The sequence below is a fragment of the Otolemur garnettii genome, unplaced genomic scaffold, assembly GCF_000181295.1.
Source record: "Otolemur garnettii isolate 467f Iridium unplaced genomic scaffold, OtoGar3 scaffold00105, whole genome shotgun sequence".
Taxonomy (NCBI): Eukaryota; Metazoa; Chordata; class Mammalia; order Primates; family Galagidae; genus Otolemur; species Otolemur garnettii.
The window spans coordinates 354,759-377,313 of record NW_003852500.1 but is presented as its reverse complement, the minus strand read 5'-3'; the positions used below and the strand labels follow the sequence as shown (position 1 = coordinate 377,313).

The window sequence follows — 22,555 nt, the reverse complement described above, 5'->3', positions numbered from 1 at the left end:
GCCTACGAAACTAGTGCACTAACATTGGATTTTGTGCCTTAATCTCCCAGTGGCAGGCCCACTATTAAAGGTTGAACCAAACAATCAGGTTTGTGATAGTAAGTGGCAAACAGTGAAAGCATTTTGTAGGCTGTAGGGGATTGGTTTCAGGAGCTGCAACCTTCCCAAGGCTCTCAGATTAGCTCTGGGCACTGTATGTGTCAATATGAACAATGTCCGTCGGGGTGTATGCTTGCAACTCCCTAAAAGGTAGAATTTATGGTGTTAGAGAAGCGAGGATGCATGGTTTTTGTTTTCATAGTGATGCATTTATTTTAAAGGGTATTAGAGAGTGTGTAATGAATAGATAAAAATGTGAGGTCATGGACAATATTACTAGTATGAAACTGAACAAAAGGGAGGCTTCTCTTCCAGGAAATTACAGTGTGGTCAGTAAGAACTTTAGAGCTGGCCTTCTTGTGTCCAACTCATGCTTCTATCATTCCTTAATTCCATGACACTACTGATGCTGTCATCTCACCTTTATTTTATCAAATGAACAGAATGCATATATATCTATGTTATAGGGCTGTTAAAAAGGATCAAATAAGTAATATACTTATGTGTTTAAAATATACTCATGGTCCTTCAGTGACAGAAGGTCGAAATGAAATGTAGGATGTTGGATGGGATCCCAGGATTGGAGACATTTGAATAAAGTCAGGAATTTAGTTAATATTAATGTGCCAACATTGGCTTCTTGGTTTTGATAGATGCACCCTGATTCTGTTAGATGTTGACAGTGGGGTGCAGGGTTTATGACTTTTAAACAAAATCCGAAATTATTCCAAAGTAAAAAGTTTAGTTAACAAATAAAGAACTGATGGGATCAAGGTTGTGAATGTGAAGTTCAAATGGGTCAAGTATGGGAAACCATGTGTTAAAACCAACCCCTGATTGGCTTGTGACCTATGTGGTAGAAATGAGTCCTGAAATGAAATGAGTTTCAGACAAACACGAATCTAGGAGGTTCATTTCAAGTTGGGCAAAGTTTACCCAACCTTGCTTCAGACCAAAGGATTTTGCTGGAGAAATGCCAATTATTGTTCTCAGTGCCAAATTTCTGATTAACGGGCAATGCTTTTGTCCAAAAGGACAGCTGGAAGGCTCCAGACTTTTTCATATATATATATATATATATAGCCACATTCTATAGTCTAGATACTTGTTGCTAGTCTTGTGGGTGAGAAATTACTCATCTGCTCATCAGAACATTATGAATATATTTTTGTTACCAAGCTCTGGGTCTTAGATTGAGCTACCCAGAAGTAGACAGAGCGAGTGAGTAGTTTATTTCAAAAGCAAGTTACCACTGTGGGCAACGGGCTGGATTGCACAGGGAAGATCTGAGAGCAAGTGTTAACACAACTGTGAGTTGTCCCATGGTGACAGCTGAGCTGACAGACAGAGAGTGGGACCTATTTGGAAGCTTTGGAATAATCCAGGACAGCTCTCTTGGAGTGGTGGGAAAGAATCTGTTTACATGGGCTTCAAGAGAAAGTAGGAAGCTGAGTGAGCATAGATTTTAGCAAAATTTTACATTGGAGGAATTTTGCTAAAAAGTAAAGCAGTATATCAGGTGGAGGGGCCAGCGAGGTAAGGATTTTTTTTTTTTTTGTTTCGTTTTTAAAGGGGTGATATTAGAACACAGGCATGATTCGATAGAAGGAGAATTGCCGATGGAGCAGGATCCTCAGAGGGAAATCCCCGGAATTGGCAGGGGTGGGAGCCCCCAAATGACAGGATTTGTCTTGGATAGAAGCAGAGATACCAGAAAGATTCTCCCGTTACTGATCGGGAGATCATTTGCTAGAGGTAGGACGGCTGCAGTAGGGAATTAACGATTCCTACTAGCCGATTCCTCTGCCTGCTAAACAAACAAAGTGGCCGGGAAAAGGGGGCGAGGCCAACACTGGGGCAGGGCTAAAGACGAAGGGGCGGGACCTAGTGCTGGGGCCACGAAGGGGCTTACTTGGGATGAGGTCCCAGACGTTGGGGTTGGCTGACCCGGCTCATCCACCTCCGTCCTACGTGAAAAGGCACTCGCCCGGCTGGTGGAGATGGCGAGCAGCACTCCCGGGGCTCGAACTTACGGGCCTGAGATGTGGGGCCAGTGGAAGGCTGCGGAAAGTGGGCCCACAAAGATCCTGGCGAATGAAGATGCCCAGGGGCGTAGCCTCTTGGCAAAAAGGGGGAAAAAAAAAAGAAAAAAAAAAAAGAAGTGAGAGGCGTACAGTGCAAACCAATGAAAAGTGAAGGGAGGCGGAGCTTGTCCGCAAGGCGGCCAGTAATGACTCTGGCTCTATGCACTCTCTTCGGTTTGGACTTGGACTACCGGGAGCAGCTGAGCCAAGTGGCCTGAAAAAGGGCTCGGCAGAGCGCCGGGATCACGTGACATCGAGGGCGCCGAATTCTTCCGGTGTTAGCGCCATTTCCTTTACATGAAGGTCGAAGAACCTCGGTGGTTGAGCCAGTGTCTGAGGACCATCCTGATGCGATTCGATCTCAGCCAGTGGCCTGAGGTCGGGGGTCAAGTTCCAGCTCAGCGCTCTTCAGAGAGACAGGCGTGCCCTGAATAGAAAGTCGCTAGATTAAGAAGGGGGCGTGGCCTCGTTCCTCTGATGACGTAACGTGGGGCAGGCTAAAGAGAGGCGGGGCTTCCTGCCGTGACACATAGGTGAGTGGGAAAATAACTCTCGATGCTGTTGTCGCCGAATTAACGTGCGGTTGCCTGGAGTGGGTGGTGGTGGTGTAGGGAACTGAGGGCTAGAACTGTGAGGGGCGTGGCCTGGCCCCAGAGAGGTGTGGTCTCACGCGGGGAGGGGCCCTAGCGTCCAAGGGGCGTGACCTGGTTGGGGTGGGGCGTGGCCGGTCCGAAGCTGGCAACAGGGGACCTGGCCCTGTAACGCGGGTGTGCTTTTTTTTCCTGCTGTCGGTCGCGCTCAGGTCTTGGCACTACCTTTTCGTCCTTAGCTGCTACCTCATGGAGACCTTCATGGCCGCCGCCCCTGCCGGGAGCTGCTTCTCCTCCTTCCTGCTCCTGGCCTGCGGGACGCTGGTGGCCGCCCTGTTGGGCGCAGCGCACTGCCTGGGGCTCTTCTATCAGCTGATGCACAAGGTGCGGTGAGGCGGGTAGGGTGGAGACAGACGCAAGGCGAGCTTGGGGCAGCCAAAGAGGAAGGACCTCATGGTGCTCCTTCCAGCTCACCCATTTTACAGGCAGGGAAAACAAGCCCCAGCTAGTCCAGGGCCCTGTCCGCATTGCTGAATTGCATATAGGGTTCTGGACTTTGCCACTCTTACGCGATAGTCTGGAAACTACCAATGCCTGAGCACTCACACTCTGCCTGCTTCCTTCCCCAGGGGTGCCCAGCCCTTTTCACAGAGCAGTTGGATAGTTCACATTGTATTTCCTAAACCCAGTGGGATCAAGAGGGCACCTAAGGGGGTGACAGTGATAATTTTCCTAGGCTGAGCTCAGTGCTTTAGAGGGATTTTCTTATGTGTCTTTTACCACATCCTTGAAAGTAAGGTGCTGTTGTTTCTGTCCTCCTTTTCTGCAAATGGAAACTGAGGCTTAGAGATATTGTGTGGGAGTTTGCCTTAGGTGACCAGTTTGGGAAGAGCTGACCCCAAAGGCTTTGCTCTGAACTACTTGCTATTCTGTCAGAGATAAACCCCTTCCTCAAACCCTCTCCTGAGGCATTTTTCTCCTAGCTAGGTCTAACTGCTTAGCCAGGAGCAATGCCACAGTACTTGATGATTTGTGGAGAGAGTCAAGGCTAAGTTCTTGAGTGTGTGTGCTGGCAGGCCACTCCTGTGCCAGGCACCTGGTGGCTGGGAGCCAATCAGCTGGGCCTGGGCTTGCTTAGCACTGAGTGAGGAAATCAGCAGTCCAGCTGTCAGGCTTGCAGGGATGCCAGAGGGCAGGCACAAGTCAGCAGATGACTCCCTGCTTTGTACCTATGGCCAAATTCCCTCAGGTTATGTAGATCCATCTTCCCTTTCTCTCCCTGATTGCTCTGCAGTCCTGGAGGTGGTTAGTGAACAGAGTAGGGTGCTTGAGAGTGTGGGTTTTTATCAGAGTTTGAATCTTGCTAGGGCAAATATTGGTATCCTTAGCTATATGAAGGGTTATAGTGTTAAGAGGATCTGATAAGATAGTATGCCTTGCTTGGAAGTTGGTGTATAGTATCATGTGTGCCTAAAACTGAAGTTCCCTTGACTTCTGACCCTACTCCATTCCCCCTACCTGGAGCAGAGGGATTGTCCTCTCTCCTGAGTTGCTCTTGCCTTGGCTCTTAACTTCCTTGCTCCTCCCCTTTCCCCTGTCCAGGTGGACAAGGCAAGTGTCCGGCATGGTGGGGAGAATGTGGCAGCTGTGCTGAGGGCCCATGGTGTGCGGTTCCTCTTCACACTTGTTGGGGGGCACATTTCCCCACTGCTTGTGGCCTGTGAGAAGTTGGGCATCCGGGTGGTGGACACACGCCATGAGGTTACTGCTGTCTTTGCTGCTGATGCTGTGGGCCGCCTAACTGGTGAGGGCATTGCAGGGAGGGCTGGGGCCTGGTGGGAATGTAGGATGGTGTGTCTGTAAGGGGTGGGGATTTTGGGAGACGGGGTTGGGTGATGGCTTGGAAGGTGGACATAGCCATGATGGGGTCTTTGTTCTAGGGGTTGTGGGTGTAGCAGCGGTAACTGCAGGCCCTGGCCTCACCAACACAGTGACTGCAGTGAAGAATGCTCAGATGTCCCAGTCCCCGGTCCTGCTTTTGGGTGGGGCTGCCCCTACTCTGATGCAGGTATCCAGACCTTGGGAGGTGGTGGGGTGTCCAGAGAGACTTAGAGGGCTTATATGACACCCCTACCCCATCCTGTCTCTACCAGAACCGGGGTGCACTCCAGGCCATTGATCAGATGTCTCTGTTCCGGCCACTCTGCAAGTTCTGTGCATCTGTGCGAAGGGTACGGGATATCGTGCCCACCCTGAGGGCTGCAATAGCTGCTGCCCAGTCAGGCACCCCAGGTCAGTGGGAGTAGGGGTGGTCAGGCACTGGGGCTTAGGGACTGGGGGAGATGTCGCAGGCTCAGTGTTCTTCCTGCCCCCACAGGTCCAGTGTTTGTGGAGCTTCCCGTTGATGTGCTCTACCCCTACTTCATCATCCAGAAGGAGATGATGCCAGCCACAGTGCCCAAAGGCCTCATGGGTCGAGGGGTCTTCTGGTGAATAGCCCTACCTCCAGCATGCCCTTCTCTGTCCTCCTCACCTCTGGCACAGCACGTCCTTCTCCATCCCCTGCTCTGTCCTGCAGTCTCCTACCTATCCCCATCCTTCTTTGATTTGCACATGACTGAGAGGACTCATCCCTGGGGATTCCAGGTAGATGGAAGTTTATGCAAAGGTCCTGAGCCAGGAATGAACTTGGTGGGGTGGGAAAGCATGGTGGCCCTCATGGAAACAGCAGGTGAGCAGAAGGGACAGGCTTAGAGCAGCCTTCCTACCCCTCCTCCACCTCCTTCCTCTTTCTCTTCTTCTTCCTCATCCTTCTCTGCCTTCCCTTCCCTTCATTTTGCCTGTTTTGCCCTTCCCCTTCCAAATATTTAGTGAGTGCCAGCTATGTGCCAGGTACCAGGACAGGCATGGGGCAACCTTGATGGACAAGACAGTCAGGTCCTTGTGCTCTAGGTGTGTGAGAAGCATGTAAGGGCTGGCTCTGGCAGTAGTAATTTTGTACAGTGGCCTCATTCTGGACCTGCCTCCTCCCCTATTTTCCTCCTTTTCTCTCAGACTGCCCTTTATAAGGCTGGCTTTTCTCTGGCCCTTTCTATAAATATTGGGGTTTCCCATGGTTGCATCCTGTGCCTCTTGTCTTTCTCTGCAATCTTGGCCCCTCCTTAACAGAAAAAGCAGAGGTTTCTGGCCCTGAGTTCTGACTGCTAAGTTCCTGTGAGTGCCCACGTCTCTGTCTTTGCCTGGCTTGAATGTTCCTCAAGGGCAGGGGCTGGGTGGGATTTATTCTTGTGTCTCTGGGGCCCAAACAAGGCCTTAAGAAAAGTTGGTGCTCTGCAGCCCACTTAGTAGGGAGACAGAGAAGGCATAGTCTGAAGCAGAAGAGGATGATGGTTCCTAATACCCACTGATCAGATGTTTAAAGTGCCTTAGGCCTACAGTCCCTGAACCTTGAGAGGGACATTCCTTTTTTACATTTTACTCAGAAAAGTGAAGTCACTTACCCAGGGTCACACAGGTAGAAAGTGGCAGGACCAGGACTCAAGTACAGCTGTGGCCCTGATCCTGGCACTCCAAGCCAGTGCCACTTATTCCTGGTAGGGCTATCTATGTCAAGTTGAGGTGTTTGGCAGAAACTACTAAGGGGAAACAGGCAGGTAGAAACTTGGCCACTGGGGATTTGTCTGTCTCACTCTTTCACTCCTATCCCCATCTGGCCCTTATCCTTCCATAGCACCTGGAATCCCTGTAATTAATCCTGGTTACTTGGCCCCTTCCTCTCCCCCTTGCAGGTACTTAGAGAATTACTTGGCCAACCTCTTTGCAGGGGCCTGGGAGCCTCAGCCTGAGGGACCCCTTCCCCTGGACATCCCCCAGGCATCCCCCCAACAGGTGAATCACCTCTCTTCCTGGGCCCAGGACCCCATCTGGCAGGGCCACCAACTCTCTTCCTGAATCAGTATTAGAGCCTTGATCTTGGGGGCTGATGATAACTCAGGCATGGCCCTTTGTGCCTTACCTCTCATTCCAGGTCCAGCGATGTGTGGAGCTCTTGAGCCGAGCCAAGAGACCCCTGATTTTACTGGGAAGCCAGGCCCTGCTGTCCCCAACATCTGCTGATAAGCTTCGGTGAGAAGCCCTAGCCCTGTCCTTACTCTCATGTCCCAGCTTTGTGGGGAGGGGATAGGCCCTTGACCATGCTGACCTCTGCTCTCTCTGCCTCTCCCAGTGCTGCCGTGGAGACTCTGGGTGTTCCTTGCTTTCTGGCAGGGATGGCAAGGGGACTACTGGGCCGCAACCACCCCCTTCACATCCGGGAAAATCGCAGTGCTGCCTTGAAAAAGGCAGATGTCATTGTCCTGGCAGGTGGGTCTCAGCTCCCGCCTCTCTGTACCTTTAGGCATCTATCACCTGTGACCTGGCTTCACACAAAGGATGGCCATCTAGTGGGTGCCTACTCGTAGTCAATATACATTTTCACAGAAAGTGCCCTGAACCCTGCCAAGGGTAATAGATATAGCATTAATAAGCTGTAGCATTTACTATTGCCATATAATAACCATCTCCAAACTCAATGGCTTAAAATGTGTTTTTGTTTTCTTAAAATCTACCTATAATTGAGGTAGTATTTCTGGTTTCTGCTGGGCTCATTCATGAGTCTACACTTGGGTAGGCAGCTGTGCTGATCCAGGCTGGGCTCACTCATCTATATGTGGGCTGGCTGGCTCTGTAGCTGGTCTGGGTTGGCCTAAGCTGGGGTAACTGAATTCTTTACTCCTGCACTCACTCCCCACCATGTTTCTCATCCTTCAGCCCGTTAACCTGTACTGGCTTTCTCAGTGGGGGATGAAAAACCTGATGGGCTAGGGGAGTACAGTTATTCAAGATAGAGGGAGCAGAAGCTACGTTGCTTCTCCAAGCCAGTTCTCAGGAATGGCTTGCCTTCACCTCTGCCACATTGTTGGCCAAAGGACATCATAATGTCATCCCAGGTTCAAGAGGTGGGGAACTGTAAAGGCCTTGCCAATGGCACAGGTGCAGGGAGGGGTGAAGAACAGGACCCTCTTATACTCAGTCCATGATCAAGTAAGATAGGAGAACCCTTCAGGACATGGGCCCTCTGTCTAGTGTGTCCCTGTCCCCTACCCCAGGAATCGTGTGTGACTTCCGCCTATCCTATGGCCGTGTCCTCAGCCGCAACAGCAAGATTGTCATTGTCAATCGTAATCGGAAAGAGATGTTGCTCAACTCAGACATCTTCTGGAAGCCCCAGGAGGCTGTGCAAGGTGAGCCCCCTGATGTATCCCCTCACATAAGTGTTTTGTCTTATGATGCAGCTGGCTTGAGCCAGGTGCTAGTGATTGAAGCCCATACCTTGCCCCAGGGGCAGTGAGTCAACCAGACACATAGGAACAAATAGTGTGGTGGGAACAGAGGAAGGCTTGGAAATGTGCATGTGATCATGTTCCCTCTTGTACTGCCTACTGCCCAAAACAAAGAACTCACTCCTTGTCCATGATCCTGTCATCTTGACATAACCCACTTGGTCCATAATCATAAGGACATTAACTCTCCCTTGCAGTATAGGTGATGGGGCACTTTTTTGTTTTTTTTTTTGAGACAGTCTCACTCTATTGCCCTAGGCTAGAGTGCCATGGTGTCATCATAGCTCATAACAACCTCAAACTCCTGGGCTCAACAATCCTCTTACTTCAGTCTCTTGAGTAGCTGGGACTAAAGGTGTGCTAATGGGGTCTCATTCTTGCTCAGTTTGGTGTTGAACTCCTGAACTCAAGCCGTCCTCCTGACTTGGCCTCTCAGAGTGCTAGGATTACAGGTATAAGCCACTGTGCCCAGCCAATGAGGCACTCTTGTGTTAAGCAGAGAAGTGGTATTTGTGTTTGGGAAGGTCCTCTCCAGCAGCTGGTGGCCAGCAGGCTGAAAGGGGCTAGGTGGAGGCTGGGGACCTGTTAAAAATGGCCAAGACAGAAATAGTGGTAGAAGCTTAACTCTCAGAGCCTCATTTAATCATTTTGAAAATGAAGATGGGGTAAGGTACATACGGGGCTATTTATTCCTTCATACCAGTAATGCTTACTGTGGGGTTCTGTGTGTCAGGGTTTGAGAGATGTGGATAGAGCTTGGTGGATAGAGCTATTGTTATTAGTGTGTTTCAGAGGCAGAATTGAAAGGACTTGGGATGTAGGTAGGAGGGGGGTGACGAGGCCAGCTTGGGCTTTTAACCTGTTTGGTGCTGCCTAAGTCTTGTTTCTCAGGACTTTCCCTCCCTCTCCTCTGGTTCTGGTATGTTTCATTTGTTTTGTTCTGGGGCTCCTGCTTGGATGCTGCTCTTGGTTTCCTGCTGTCTTTGGGCCTCTGGTGCTGGAAAGGAGGAAGCCACCTCCCCACAGCTTTTTCCTCCCTTCTCCAGGAGATGTGGGCTCATTCATGCTGAAGCTGGTAGAAGGCCTTCAGGGCCAGACATGGGCCCCAGACTGGGCAGAAGAGCTGAAGGAAGCTGACCGGCAGAAGCAGCAAGCCTTTCAGTAGGTGTTGGATTGCGTGGGCATGGGAGGGGAGTCCCTATCAGGCTCTACTGCTGGCCCTGTTGACCTCTGTTGCCCTTGTTGCAGGGAGAAGGCAGCGATGCCTATGACCCAGCACCTGAACCCAATTCAGGTGCTGCAGCTGGTGGAGGAAACTCTGCCAGACAACTCAGTTCTGGTAGTTGATGGTGGGGACTTTGTAGGCAGTGCTTCCCATCTGATACAGCCCCGTGGCCCCCTGTGCTGGCTTGATCCTGGTAAGGAAGGGCTCATGCCTGGGGCATCTTGCACTTTCTTGATCCTTTCATACCCACCAGATCTTTCATACCACCATTCTCCTAGGAGCCTTCGGGACTCTGGGAGTTGGTGCAGGATTTGCACTTGGGGCCAAGCTGAGCCGGCCGGATGCTGAGGTGAGGTATTAGAGGTGGGAGACCTACTGCTTTCTGGCCCATGAGCCATCTTAATGGTACTAGGTCCCTCACTACCTTTTCTAGGTCTGGTGCCTATTTGGGGATGGAGCCTTTGGATACAGCCTTATTGAGTTTGACACATTCGTCAGACACAAGGTGACCGGATTGCCAAAAGGGAAGCTTAGAGCTTGGGGTCTGGGAAAGATGTTGTCAGCAGGGATGGAGGTGGGGAGGGAGCCTTCTCTGTCTGGCAGAGGTATCCTGTTCCTGTCCCTGTCCTCTGGGTGGCCAGGCTTTGGGGCTAAAGGCTACAGCCTGGTGTTATCCTCTTCCTGCAGATCCCAGTGATTGCCTTGGTAGGGAACGATGCAGGCTGGACTCAGATTTCTCGGGAGCAGGTGCCCTGTCTGGGCAGCAATGTGGCCTGTGGCCTGGCCCACACTGGTGAGGGTTGGGAAGATGGGACCCTGCCTCATCCCCGCTGGGCTTGCATTCCTTTGGGGCTGGTTATATGGTGGGCTGCATCCCTACCCCCATCTGACTTAATCTTTTCTGTTAGATTATCACAAGGCAGCCATGGGTCTAGGAGCCCGGGGCTTACTGCTCTCACAGGACAACAAGGACCAGGTGGTGAAGGTGTTGCGTGATGCCCAGCAGCAGTGCCGAGATGGCCACCCAGTTGTGGTCAACATCCTTATTGGGAGGACAGACTTCCGTGATGGCTCCATTTCTGTATAGGACCTTGTGGGTCAGTATGCTCTGTTCCCTTTCTAACCATGGACTGTGCTCTGCCTCATCTTTGCCTGCCTTGGGCCTATCCCATGAAGCCCAGTGACTCTGCTGCCCCCTCTGAGGAGGGGATGGTGGGATCAAAGCTCAGAGAGGCTCCCTGGCTGCCCTGGAGAGCTCATGGACCTTTTCCCCCATGGGTCTAACTGTGCCCTTGCCATTTCTCCTCTTCTCTCTTAAAGAGTGAATAAACCACTCTGGCCCATGCATGCCTAAGTACTCAGTCCAAGAACCTGTGCATATTGGTTTATTGTCCACAAAGATGGAGGTGAGGGAAAGAAGAGGGAGACAGGAGGGGACTTTACTCTCCTATTAGAGCTCTTGGGCCCACTGAGGCACCATTACTAGGGATTTCAGGGTGACTGGGTACTATAACTCTTCCCCCCTCTGTGGTCCCTTAAAGAGCCCCACGCACCTGCTCCAGACATGTCCATGCACACTGGTCCTCACACACAGACACACAGAATGCACGGAGGCAATAAATATGTTCCGTACCAAAGTAACCCCAGCCTGAAGTTTCAGGTGGGGCCCCTCCAGAAGGAGGGGTTAAGTGCTCAAATTTTTTCAGGGGCAGGGGAAGGGAAATCAGGGAGGGGAAGGGGCAGGCTCCGTTATCTCCATTTGCTGGCTGGAGGTCAATCATGGGGTCTTCCCTGGAAAAGAGGGTAGGGAAACCAGATGTCTTTCTATAAGCCTATGACTGCCCCTATCCAGCTGAGCCTAGGATAGGGGCTGCCCCCCTCCTAAAACAGTACCTCATGATGGTTCTTGGGTCCTCCAAGGGAGGGAAACAGAGTACAGTGCTCAAAGCTAATACTGATTTGGTTGGCAGCAGCAAGAGGATGACTAGAGGTGTATCACCACCCCAGGGTGATGCTCACAGTAACTAGTGTTTCCCTGGCCACGGGGGAGGCAAGAGAGGCCAGCCAAGGAAGCGGGAGAACTGCCTTTTGGCAAGGAAAGAAGCCTTTGGTGCTCAGGAAAGATGGCTACAACCGTTGGTCCCTAAAATCCGCAGTTCCTGGCCTTCTCAACTGGTGTCCAAAATACTGGGCACCAGAAACCGGGAATGATTCTCTGCAAAGGGAGTCTGGTCCCTTGACAACTCCCTAGCAACCAGGAGCTCGGCCTGAGCAAACAGGTCTGGTCCTCCTCGGTTGTTACGGCACCTCCTTAGCAACCAGGAACCCGGTCTTTAGTGACAAGGTGGCTCAGAGGCACACGTTGATCTGCTTGGAGAGCTCTCTCTCCAGGTCCAGAATGAGGGCGTCAAAATCTTTGAGATTCAGGTGTGGGTTGAAGGGTGCGTCGAAGTCGTCTTCGAAGTCGGCGGCGCCCCTCTGCTCGCCTGTCTCCTCGTCGTCCTCGCTATCACTGCCAGTCACGTGGTCGTAGTCGGGCCCAGCTAGGAAGTCCCGCCCACAGGACAGGAAGTCCCGCCCGCAAACGCTCCAGTCGCCGGCGTAGCGATTGCTCGGAGGGCTCTCAGGACCTCCCTGGCCGCGTGATCGAGTCACCACTCCGGGGCCTGCTAATGGCAAGTGCAGCGGCGGCTGTCGTTTGGGCCTCAAGTACGGAGCAACGTTGGGAGCTTCGAGGGGCTGGCGGGGATCTGCAAGGAGAGAGGGATGAGCTAGAGTGGCAATCGGGCTTCGGATTGACATGTCAATGGATTGGAGGACTCAGAACTGGTTGCTGAGGCAACCAGGTACCCTGACGAGGGGCGTGGCCTGCCTTAATTTGGAGACTCTGATTAGACCACGTAGAAAGCATCGTTTCTCCAGCCTTGCTCACCTGGCCAAGACTGCAACAGGTAGTGCAGCACCTCAATGTGGCGCTTGAAGTCCACTGCACTGGCGAGGCCTGGGCCAGAGATGCGGACGCGTGGTCGTGTGGGCGCCTGGCGCGCTGGCAGCAGCACAGGCCCGAAGCATACAGCCAGGTTCTGTGGGGTCATGCGGTTGTGGGCATGGAAGGAGGAGACGAGGCGAAGGTGGTCCAGGAGAAGCGTCAGCGTGGCCTGGGGAGAAGGTTGGGAGGACAAAATTAGGCCCCTGTCGTACCTGCAGGACACCAAGTCGGCTTGGAGTGGGGAAACTGAGTTTCAAGGTCTCATAACTAATAGAGCTAAGACTATTAATGATTTGGTATTAATATAAAAATAATATTATTATCCCATTTTGCTGGTGGGAAGACAGGCCAAAGGCAACTAAGCTTTGAAATGGCAGAACTTGGGCTGGAACCCATTCCTCTGTGTGTTACGCAGAGCTGGCATTAATCCCATTTTACAGATGAAGGTATTGAGGCACAGAGAGGGAAGAGACTTGTCCAGATTCCTACAGCCAGGAAGGTAGATTGATAGACTTATATTCAGAGTGTATTTTTGACATTTCCTGGGTGTGTGACCTTGGGCAACTCACTAAGCTGTTTTGGACTTTAGTTTCCAAATCTATAATGTGGGATAGTAATAGTACCTACTTTGTAGGGATATGATTGTACTGTAAGCTCATGCCCATTAGTGGCCCAGGCATGGGTGAATACTCTACTGGTATCAGTCTACTCCATGTTCTGCTGTTCCCGCCAGGCCCAACTCACCCTTTCCACATCTGGAAGGCAGCTGAGGAGCCCTCGGGTGCCCTCAGGGCTTGGGGGAGCCCTGCTTGGGGGCCCTCCGGCCATGGCCTCCAGCACCACCTGATAAAGGGGCTGGGTGATGAGAGGAGTAGGCAACTCTCGGAGATAATCCTTGAGGATGCCTGTGGACACAGAGCTTCTGGTCAGGGCACCCCTGGCTTCTGAGGCCAGATGGGTCAGCTGGGGAGAGAAGTGGGGGGTTGAAGGAGAGAAAAGGAAGCAGATAGTGCTGCCATTGCAGGATGGTGAAAACAAGATCAGAAAGAAGGCGTGAGGTCCCAAAGGGATCATAGGCCCAGCCTTAAAGTGAATTGAAGGGGGTGAGCAAACAGGAGAGAGGGGGCCATGCTGACCAGTGATAACATTGATATCAGGGTATAGGTCCTCAGAAAGACAGACAGCTGCACTGTCCCGCTCAAAGGCATCTCGAAGCTCTTTCTTCACTGCTGCTGAGCCACACAGACGGTACAGCCCTACAACCTGGGGATGAAAGCAGAGGATGTCTCCTTGCAGGACCCACAGACTGATCAGGGACCAGTGGGGTGGGGGGCTGGAGTTATGGGCCAGGGTACTGTGGACACTGTGGTCTGGGACTGGCTGTAGCTTTGCAGTCTGCCTTCCTCTGACACTTGTCAGCCAGATCCCTACCTGGCCTTGTAAACCCTCTACTTGGTTCACCTGTCCTCCTGGTTCCCAACTCCTTTGACTTAGGAAACAATGAGCCTCCTTAGCTCACGTGTGAAGTCCTCCACAGAAGCCTTCCCTGACTACCTCAACCAAATCAGGTTTTGCTTCAAGCTTTCCCAGACCCCGGATACCTCCTCTTCATAACTCTTGTCCCAGTTGCAGGCAGTTTACATTTGTGAGTTATTAGAGTCACTTCTTCTCCCCATCAAATCCTGCACTCCAGAAGGGCCTGCATCCTATTAAAGTTGGCATGGGTTCTGGGCTGGGCGCTACAGTGTGAGGGAGCCTCCTGCCTCTGTCTAGGCTGAGGTTGGAGCTAGGAATGGTTCAAGCTTAGGGGAGGGGTTCAGTGTCCATACACTGGGCATCATGAGGAGTGGCTGCGGTTTGAGGGTCCAGCAGGGAAGGTGGGGACTCACCCGAAGCCCTCGGCACTCAATCTGCCTAACACACTTCTGGATGATGAGGGGCACCTGGCCCGGGGGCTGCTCCCGCTCTACCAGCAGCGGCAGGGGCAGCCCAAAGACTCGGGGCTCAGCTGCTGCAGGTGCTTCCTGCTGCTCCGAAAGTGTCAGCTTGGCATATAGCAGCCCCTGGGGTTCCAGGCGCACAGCCAGCTGTTGGGCCTGACATCCTGAGGACACAAGGGGGCCTGAGCTGGGTCTGCCTCAAGGTTCCTGCACCCTAGCCACCCCTACTTCAAAGCCACACTCCCCTCCCACAGTCTAGCCCCTAGGCACTCTAGAGGGAAGGGTGCACCGTGTTCCCTGGCCCTCCACCCCTGTAGCCATGTGTCCTACCTCGGAAGATTGTAGGGAGCAGCACAGTACCCTGGGCACAGGGCCGGTGCCGCCTCACACCAGGGTCCCATGCCAGCACCAGGGCTCGCAGTAGCCGGGCGGCCTCAAGCTCCAGGTGGAAGGTGTGGTCCAGCCTCAGGAAGTCTGGCCCCCCTCGAAGTGGCCCTGTCCGGGCTCTGGCCACCCCATCCACTTGCAGCAGGCAGCACAGGTCTCTTGGAGTAGCTCCTGGTGCTGGTCGCAGCCCCCCCAGCCCGTACAGGTGCAGGCTGAGGCGGCCCCAGAGTGCAGCTGGGGGTGCCCGGGCTGCTGGGCCCACCTCATAGGGCCGGAAGGCGGTGGGTGATGGGGGCCCTGCTGGGCGCTCAGGTGAGTCCCCATCACTGAGGTAACCAGTCCTCAGGCTCCGGGTGCCTCCAACCACTGCTGCCTGTCCGGGTGCCCCCACGCTACTGTCCAGATGGTAACGGCTGATGACAGAGCCTGCAGGGGCAGCTCTGTCACGTTCCCGGCCAGCCCGAGGTCCTCGCAGGCTTAGACGGCGCCTCAGCTCGGGCAATTTCTTCATCTTCATGGAGAGGCGTCTGGCAGGGCCTGGAGACTTGGTGCGGGAGGCTTTGGTTGGGGGGCTGGCAGGGGCTGCATCTGCAGGAGAGTAGACCTCAGGGTCCAGGAACATGGGCTTTGGGCAAGGGTGTGAGGCTTGTGCTCACCTGGGGAGACTAGAGATAGGAAGTTTATGCTTACCTTGGGGCGCTGGGCCTTCTGGCTCAGTGGAGCCTGGCTGTGGCCCTCGGGGCTCAGGTGTTGGGAGTTTGGGGTCTTCTTCAGGGATGGGGTTGTACCAGATCTCACCTGCAGGCTCTCCACTACCAGGAGCCCCAGGCCCCAAAGAGGCCTCCTCAGGTGGCTTGGCCCCACCTAGCACCCATCGACGGCTGCTGGGTTCCAAGCTTTGCAGGTAGGCACCTCGTGCAGGGCTCCGTGAGGCCTCAGGGCTGGGGGGACACTCAGCTCTAGCCTGTGACCCTTCAGGGGCCTGGGGCTCTGGTTCTGGGGGGCTAGGCTCTGGGCATTGGGCTGGGCGACCTGATGGAGAACAAGGGGAGTGAAACTCAATACCCCACCATCTCCAGAACAGGCCCATGAAATTGATTGGTAGGCAGGATGCTGTGTTTGGCTATGTCCAGCTTTGCCTGGGCCCATTATAAGTCCCTGTCCCTAAAGGCCTGCTGTGTCACTTGGAATGCATGGCCACAGGCTAGCAATCTTTTGATTGCCAGCTTAGAGCCCAGCCTCTCTCAATCCCTAGCACCCCAAAGAGAACTTTGTCCCTCCAGCCTCAGTAAGGTCCAAGTCCGGTTTCCTTAGGCCCTCAGGCACTGCGTTCAGTCTCACTTCCTCACCCCTCTCATTAACCCTGGCCTGGGTGGCCTTGGGCAACTTGCTTCCATTCTCTGAGCCTCAGTGTCCTGCAGCTTGGATGCGCACCTCCAGGGAGTCTTCAGAGAGCCTCACAGTTAAACACAGCCCATAGCAGGCACTAACTTGATCAGGAGACTACAAGCTAGGTTCTCTTCATTCTGCATCATGTCACCCCCAGGTCTCCACACCTTCCACAACCCACTTGTCATCAAAACTCTGACCCCATCCTGGAGTTGGCTCTGTCCCTCAGCACAAGCCAGGTCCCTCACGGTCATTACCTTTGGGCCTCCTTCCTTAGCTCTGGTCTCTCCTTTCTGACATTCTGGGCTGTTTCTTTCTCTCTCTCTACATGTGTCTGTGGTGGGCATCCCTAAGCCTTCTCCCTGCCCTGGGAACCTTGGGCATCTTTGGGAAGGTCTGGGGTGGAGGAGGGGTCAGGTCCTTGGAATGGTCTGGCCTTCCTCCTTTAACTCCTTCCTTCCTGGGACCCCCAATTCCACGCAGCTCCCGGTTTCAACTAAGGTCTCATCTTGCTCAATTCCTGCCGCCCTACTCCCAGGGCCGGGTGAGGGGGGACAGGTCTCTACTGACAGTCCAAAAAGCTGTTTTAAATCACTTCACTGACCCCGGGCACATTATCCAACTGCTTCGTGCCTTAGTTTTTCTATCTCTGTATAAAGGGGATGGTTTTCTGAGGCCATCGTTGGCAAACGCAGCGGCAGCCACTGGTTAGTAGGTGAGAGGGGGCCGGGGCGGGGAGGAGGTTACTATGATTGATGCACCACCCCTCTCTCTCCTTTGCAGGAGTACGCCCCCCATCTCCCAGCCTGCAGTTCCGGGGCTCCCTGTTCCCCCGGTCTCTTCTGACTGGGCCCTAGTGTCCTGGCCTCCTGGTCCCTCCTCCCGTCCACCCTCCAGGCGCTCTGTCGCGGCCCCATTTCCTGTCAGGGGCGAGGCCCCCTCCCGGGCCTCCCAAGGAGCCCGCGGCTCTGGCATCCCGGGCCAGGCGCACATAACGGTCCGCGCCACCCCAGACCCTTCCTTCCAGGATCCCCTGCTTGTCCCGGCTCGAGGCGTCCTGGTCCGCGAGAGGCTTCGCGGGGCTCTCTCTGATCCTCCCGCAGCCCAGCCGTTCCTCCTCGGAGCCCTGGAACATCCCCCTCTAAGGCCGGGGGGGGGCTCCGCCACCCCTAGTTCCCCGCCGGGCTCTGCTCACCGCGCTCTTTGGCGTCCGACTTTTTGCGAGGAAGTTTCTCCCGACCCCGCAGGCGGGAGAAGGTTTTCCTAAGCAGCGGCTCGGCCATGCTGGGGCCCGGGCCGGGCCGAGTGTGAGCCCCGGGCTCCGGCCGCACGGCCCCGCGCCCTCCCCGCCCCGCCCGGACCTCCCCGCCCGCCCCCCGCCCCGCGCCAGCAGGAAGCGCATTCCCGGAATGCTTGGCCCAAACTTTTTTTTTTTTTTTTTTAATCCCCTTCCCGCAGCCCGAGCAGGCGATGCTGGGATATGTAGTCGCCTGGGCCCGGGAGGAGAGGTGATGGGGTCTCTGGGCTGCGCCCGTCCGCTCCAGCTCTGACCATCGTGGCGCAGGCCGGAGTCCTGGTCTTCTCCCGTACCTGCTCTCCCTAGGTGACGGCATTAGGGAGTTCTCTTGGGTTTGCCTCCGAAGCGCGTGGCACAGAGATCCCCCTTTCTCCCTCTCATCTGTTGAGTTCATTTCAAAGATTGCACCCCTTCCTTGGTTTCTCTGCTGTCACTCTTGCCTCTCCCTCCGACTCCCAAATCTCTCACACCCTCCCGCCCAGTTTCTGCTGTTTAAAAAACCATTCCCAAACTTAGTGGTGTCAAACGGCATTTTTCATGATGTTCACAGATGCTGTGGGCTGGGAATTTGGACAGGACAGTGCTGGCATTGCTTGTCTCTACTTCTCCGTTGGGAAGACTCCAAGGCTAGGAGTGACTCAAAGAGTGTGTGTGTGTGTCTGAATCATCTGGAGGTGGTCTTCATTCACAGGTCTTGCAATGGATGCCAACTGTTGGCTGAGACCTCTTCTGGGGCTGTGGACTAGACCTGTGGGGTAGGACATGTACAAGGGCCTCTCCAAGTGGCCTTGGGTTTCCTCCCAGCATGGTGGCCTTGAGTAGTCACACTTCTTAGATGGTCACCCAGAGCCCCCCAAATGAACAAGGCAGAAGCCTGCTTTTCTGTTTCAACTTCTGGTGTCATGCTGTGTCAATTCTGGCGCCAGATTCAAGGAGAGAATCTCCTTAGATCCTACCTGCCTTAATAGGAGGCATGTCAGAGTGATCTTGTGTAGTGGATATGGGATGGGAGAATGTCCTGTGTCCATCTTGGAAAAAAAAAAAAAAAAACTTGCTTCACTCCATGTCCCATTCTCCATATAGCATCTAGAGAGGACTTCAAACTAAAATCGGATTATGGCACACTTCTGCAGAACTATCTCCCCCTGACTGCTCACCCCACCGAGAATAAAATTCAGATTCCCACCATGGTCTGGTAAGATTTCTGATGTCCTCTCTCTCTCTCTCTTTTTTTTTTTTTTCAGTTTTGGCTGGGGCTGGGTTTGAACCCACCACTTCCGGTATATGGGGCCAGTGCCCTACTCCTTTGAGCCACAGGCACCACCCTGATGTCTTCTCATTTGCTGTTCTATTCACTCACCATGGCCACCTTTCTGGTTCTCAACATCAAACTGTTGCGGCCCCAGACCTTTCCCACACCTGGCTGCTTCTGCCTGGGAACCCCAGCTTCTTTGGAGGCTGCTCCTTGCTCACTCTCTAGATCCAGTGGCATCTCCTTGGGAGGCCTGCATTGTCCACCACTGCTGTCTAGTCATTATTGTGTCACTCTGTTTCCTTTCTTCTAACACCACAGCTTGAATTTAACAATTCTAGTGGTTTGTTCTAGTGGTTTATCTGCCTCTTTGTTAAAACTAGGAATTTACCAGGTGATGCTTGTCAATCTTGTTCATTGCTGAATGTTCAGGTAGGAGATCAGGTGTCAGGTGATGGAGGCCTGCACAGGAGGGAGTGTCCAAGAGGCTTGGACAGAGGAGGTTGTGTGTGTTTGGTTATGATGTGTTTTTTTTTTTTTTTTTGAGACAGAGCCTCAAGCTGTCCCCCTGGGTAGAGTGTCGTGGCATTACAGCTCACAGCAACCTCCAACTCCTGGGCTCAAGCGAGTCTCCTGCCTCCGCCTCCCAAGTAGCTGGGACCACAGGCGCCCGCCACAACGCCCGGCTATTTTTTGGTTGCAGCCGTCATTGTTGTTTGGCGGGTCGGGCTGGGGATTCAAACCCGCCACCTTAGGTGTACGTGGCTGGCGCCTTAGCCGGTTGAGCTATAGGCGCCGAGCCGGTTATGATGTGTTTTGATATGTGTCTCTATGTGTTTATCATACTTGGAGTTTATTGAGATTCTTGGATATGCAGATTTGTGTCTTTTGCCAACTTTGAGACATTTTCTAGCCATTATTACTTCAGATATTCTTTCTGCTCCCTTCTCTTCTCTCCTTTTGGGACTCCCATTATGTACATGTTGGTATACTTGGTGGTGTCCGACACATCTCTTAGGTGATGTTCATTTTTCTTGGATGTATGTGTGTGGGAGGAGTCAGTCTGGGAAAGTGTGGTGTATCCTTTTCCCTGCCAGATCCCTACCCACATGCCTTTGAGGCAGCTGCTGACAACGAGGATAGAGGTTGTGAGTCAAGGCGATACTTCTTCACAAGTTCAGGGGCTGCAGGAGTAGGCCCCAGAGCTTCAGAGGAGCTGAGTGGCTGATGTGGGGATGAGAGCAGCCCTTTGCCTCACCTATGTGACACCCACATGCCACATAAATATTTATTATTATTTTTATAAACTTTTTGGCAGGGTTTCTGTACTTTACTATTGCCTTTATTTGTCTACACATAGGTCATTTAGTTGACCAGTGGCTATGACTGTTTCTTAACAATGACAAATTCTTGATAAGTGAGAACAAATTTTCTGCAAATTGTATTAAATGGTTACAAATACTAAGATTCACACTTAATGAGTCTGGTTTCTCATTCTTCTGGATGTTGGATGTTGCTTTTTGCTGTACAGGTTTTGGAGTGTGTGTGTATTTCTTTACCCCAGATATTCTCTCTCTCTTTTTTTTTCCTTTTTTTGAGATAGAGCCTCAAGCTGTCCCTCTGGGTAGAGTGCTGTGGCATCACAGCTCACAGCGACCTCCAACTCCTGGGCTCAAGTGAGTCTCCTGCCTCAGCCTCCCAAGTAGCTGGGCCCACAGGCGCCCGCCACAACGCCTGGCTATTTTTTGGTTGCAGCCATCATTGTTGTTTTGGCAGGCCCAGGCTGGATTCGAACCCACCACCTTAGGTGTATGTGGCTGGCGCCTTAGCCACTTGAGCCACAGGCGCCGAGCCTACCCCAGATATTCTGATTGCCTGCAGGCCTGATGTGCTATACTTTTGGTGTGTGATGGATTAACCAGCCCCTGCCACATACAGGGACTTGTTGAAAGAACAAATGCAAGTGGAAGGACTGGTCAGGTTTGAGCAGCAGACAATGAGAGTTGGTGGATAAAAAGCCAAGCCCCTCCATTTCTCCTGTAGGATGACTGCAGTGTGTGCTCTACACTGACCTCTAGTGGTCCCTACCAGATTGAGCTCCACCAGCCCACAATGGAAATCTGCTTTATTGATTGCATTCTTTACTGACTTCCTTCCCTTTCCTGTCTCACATATCAACTTCACTTCCAGCATTTCCTGCTTATTTCCCAAATAAACTACTTGTACTCAGGGTCAGCTTCTGGGGGACTCCAAACAAAAGCATCCTCTCTAGGCCTCAGGTTCTTCATCTGTCCAAGGGAAAGACTAAATCCTTCTGGTGTTATCAAGGTTATGAGGGGAAGGCATGTGTCTGTGAGGCTAAGTCCCTCATCCTGCCAGCTCCTTGTCATTGTCAGTTCCTGGGGGAGGGGGAAGGGAAGACAGAGCAGGCCCCAAGCTTCCTCCCCCCTTTGCTGTCAATCTCAGTTGTTTCCAACCTCAGGCTCTGTTATGTCTGGCAAATTCCAGGTTAAGGAGGTGAGTGCTTGAGGCTGTGCAGACCCCTCTGGACAGGAGTCAAACCTCAGAGGAGCCAGGGAAGAAGTGGGTGCCCAGAGATGTCCATCAGGGGGGCAATAGGAACTGGAGGGAGAGAGGGTATTTGAATTGCCATAGAGCAGCTTCCTGAGGTAGGGCATGGTCTTGCCTGCATGGCCGTGGTGCAGAGCCTTGGCCAGAGCCTCCCAGAGCCCTTGGAAATGTTGGCTCAGGCAATTGTAGAGCTGAAGCTGAGGTATATAGGGAGGAAGTAGTCCCCATTTGCTCTACCCTCCCCCCTGCCACCAGGGTGTCCCCTTTCATCCACTGCAGATGTGCTGTATGTATTGCCACATATCACTGCTATAAGAATTAAGCCCTGGATTCATGATTCTACTGGGAGGAAACAACAGGAACTTCATGTCTCCTGTCTCCTGGATGCTGTCTATATGCCTTTCACCTTTGCAGATTTTAATCTGTGTATAAACCATACAATAAACCGTGAATATAGACCATGCAATAGACCACTCTGAGTACTGTGAGGCCTTCTAGTGAACCATGAAAGCTGAAAGTGCCCTTCAGTTACAGTTCCCAACCCCTGGGTTATAGACCATTACCAGTTGGTACCCTGTTAGGAACTGGCCACACAGCAGGAGGTAAGCAGCAGGCAAGAGTGAAGCTTCATCTGTATTTATAGCCATTCCCCATCAATCACTTCATCACTCGGGCTTTGCCTCCTGTTAGACCAGCAACAGTGTTAGATTCTCATAGGAATGCTAACCCTACTGTAAACTGTGCATGTAGGGATCTAGGCTGCAGCTCCTTATGAGAATCTAAGGCCTGATAATCTGAGGTGGAGCTGAGGCAGTGAGGTTGGTGCTGGGGAGGGGCTACAAATACAGATTATCATTAGCAGAGAGGTTTAACTGCACAGACTCTATAATAAATACAATTTATTATATATGCAGATTTGTATCAAAACCACCCCATCTCCCTGGCTGTGGAAACATTCTTTTTCATGAAACTGATCTCTAGTGCCAAAGAGGTTGGGGACTGCTGGTCTTGGGGATCTCCAAGCACACAGGTTTACAGAGATGAAAGCATCCCTCCACCCTGGCAAATGGACTTTTGAGAGTAGAGATGCCCAAACCTGTTGAGTGTTTCTTACCTTTTAAGAAGGGAAGAAGCTTCTGGCCACTCCTGATAACTTATCCAACTTTCTTTTACCACCCTTGAGCTGTTCAGGGCTGCAGCATGATCTTGGGTAAGTCCATCCCACGGTGGCTCACACCTGTAATCCCAGCCCTTGAGGCCAGGAGTTTGAGATCAGCCTAAGAGTGAAACTCCATATCTACAAAAAATGGAAAAATTAGCTGGGCATGGTGGGACAAGCCTGTAGTCCCAG

General features: G+C 52.6%; 2 protein-coding genes across 4 annotated transcripts; one reads left to right on the top strand and one right to left on the bottom strand.

Annotated features, from left to right (window-relative positions):
• Positions 1 to 2,070: 2,070 nt before the first annotated feature.
• Positions 2,071 to 10,740, top strand: ILVBL (ilvB acetolactate synthase like). 3 transcript variants are annotated; one of them, XM_003796503.3, is made up of 16 exons: positions 2,071 to 2,716; positions 2,986 to 3,157; positions 4,376 to 4,577; positions 4,714 to 4,841; positions 4,927 to 5,065; positions 5,151 to 5,262; positions 6,562 to 6,661; positions 6,801 to 6,898; positions 6,999 to 7,135; positions 7,921 to 8,055; positions 9,201 to 9,315; positions 9,403 to 9,572; positions 9,658 to 9,728; positions 9,813 to 9,884; positions 10,067 to 10,172; positions 10,288 to 10,740. In XM_003796503.3, the coding sequence occupies exons 2-16, from the start codon at positions 3,023 to 3,025 to the stop codon at positions 10,464 to 10,466; spliced, it is 1,899 nt and encodes a 632-aa protein (XP_003796551.1). In that variant the 5' UTR covers positions 2,071 to 2,716; positions 2,986 to 3,022; the 3' UTR covers positions 10,467 to 10,740. The 3 variants fall into 3 exon arrangements, with proteins under 3 accessions (XP_003796551.1, XP_023372952.1, XP_023372953.1); XM_023517184.1 differs by having other exon boundaries at positions 2,216 to 2,716; positions 3,013 to 3,157; XM_023517185.1 differs by lacking the exon at positions 2,071 to 2,716 and having other exon boundaries at positions 2,944 to 3,157.
• SYDE1 (synapse defective Rho GTPase homolog 1) lies at positions 10,735 to 17,426 on the bottom strand. Its single transcript, XM_003796502.2, has 8 exons — positions 17,280 to 17,426; positions 15,386 to 15,727; positions 14,639 to 15,283; positions 14,258 to 14,472; positions 13,505 to 13,631; positions 13,113 to 13,273; positions 12,312 to 12,537; positions 10,735 to 12,129 (listed from the first exon to the last, which is right to left on the bottom strand). Exons 1-8 carry the CDS (start codon positions 17,365 to 17,367, stop codon positions 11,729 to 11,731), a joined length of 2,205 nt encoding a protein of 734 aa, XP_003796550.1. The 5' UTR covers positions 17,368 to 17,426; the 3' UTR covers positions 10,735 to 11,728.
• Positions 17,427 to 22,555: the final 5,129 nt, after the last annotated feature.

Coding starts and splice junctions, on each gene's coding strand:
- ILVBL (XM_003796503.3), top strand. CDS start 3,023: ATGGAGACCTTCATGGCCGCCGCCCCTGCCGGGAGCTGCTTCTCCTCC. Junction 3,158..4,375: donor TCTATCAGCTGATGCACAAG/GTGCGGTGAGGC, acceptor TCCCCTGTCCAG/GTGGACAAGGCAAGTGTCCG. Junction 5,066..5,150: donor TGCCCAGTCAGGCACCCCAG/GTCAGTGGGAGT, acceptor CTGCCCCCACAG/GTCCAGTGTTTGTGGAGCTT.
- SYDE1 (XM_003796502.2), bottom strand. CDS start 17,367: ATGGCCGAGCCGCTGCTTAGGAAAACCTTCTCCCGCCTGCGGGGTCGG. Junction 15,284..15,385: donor AGAAGGCCCAGCGCCCCAAG/GTAAGCATAAAC, acceptor ACTCTCCTGCAG/ATGCAGCCCCTGCCAGCCCC. Junction 12,538..13,112: donor GCCTTCCAGATGTGGAAAGG/GTGAGTTGGGCC, acceptor CCTTCTCCCCAG/GCCACGCTGACGCTTCTCCT.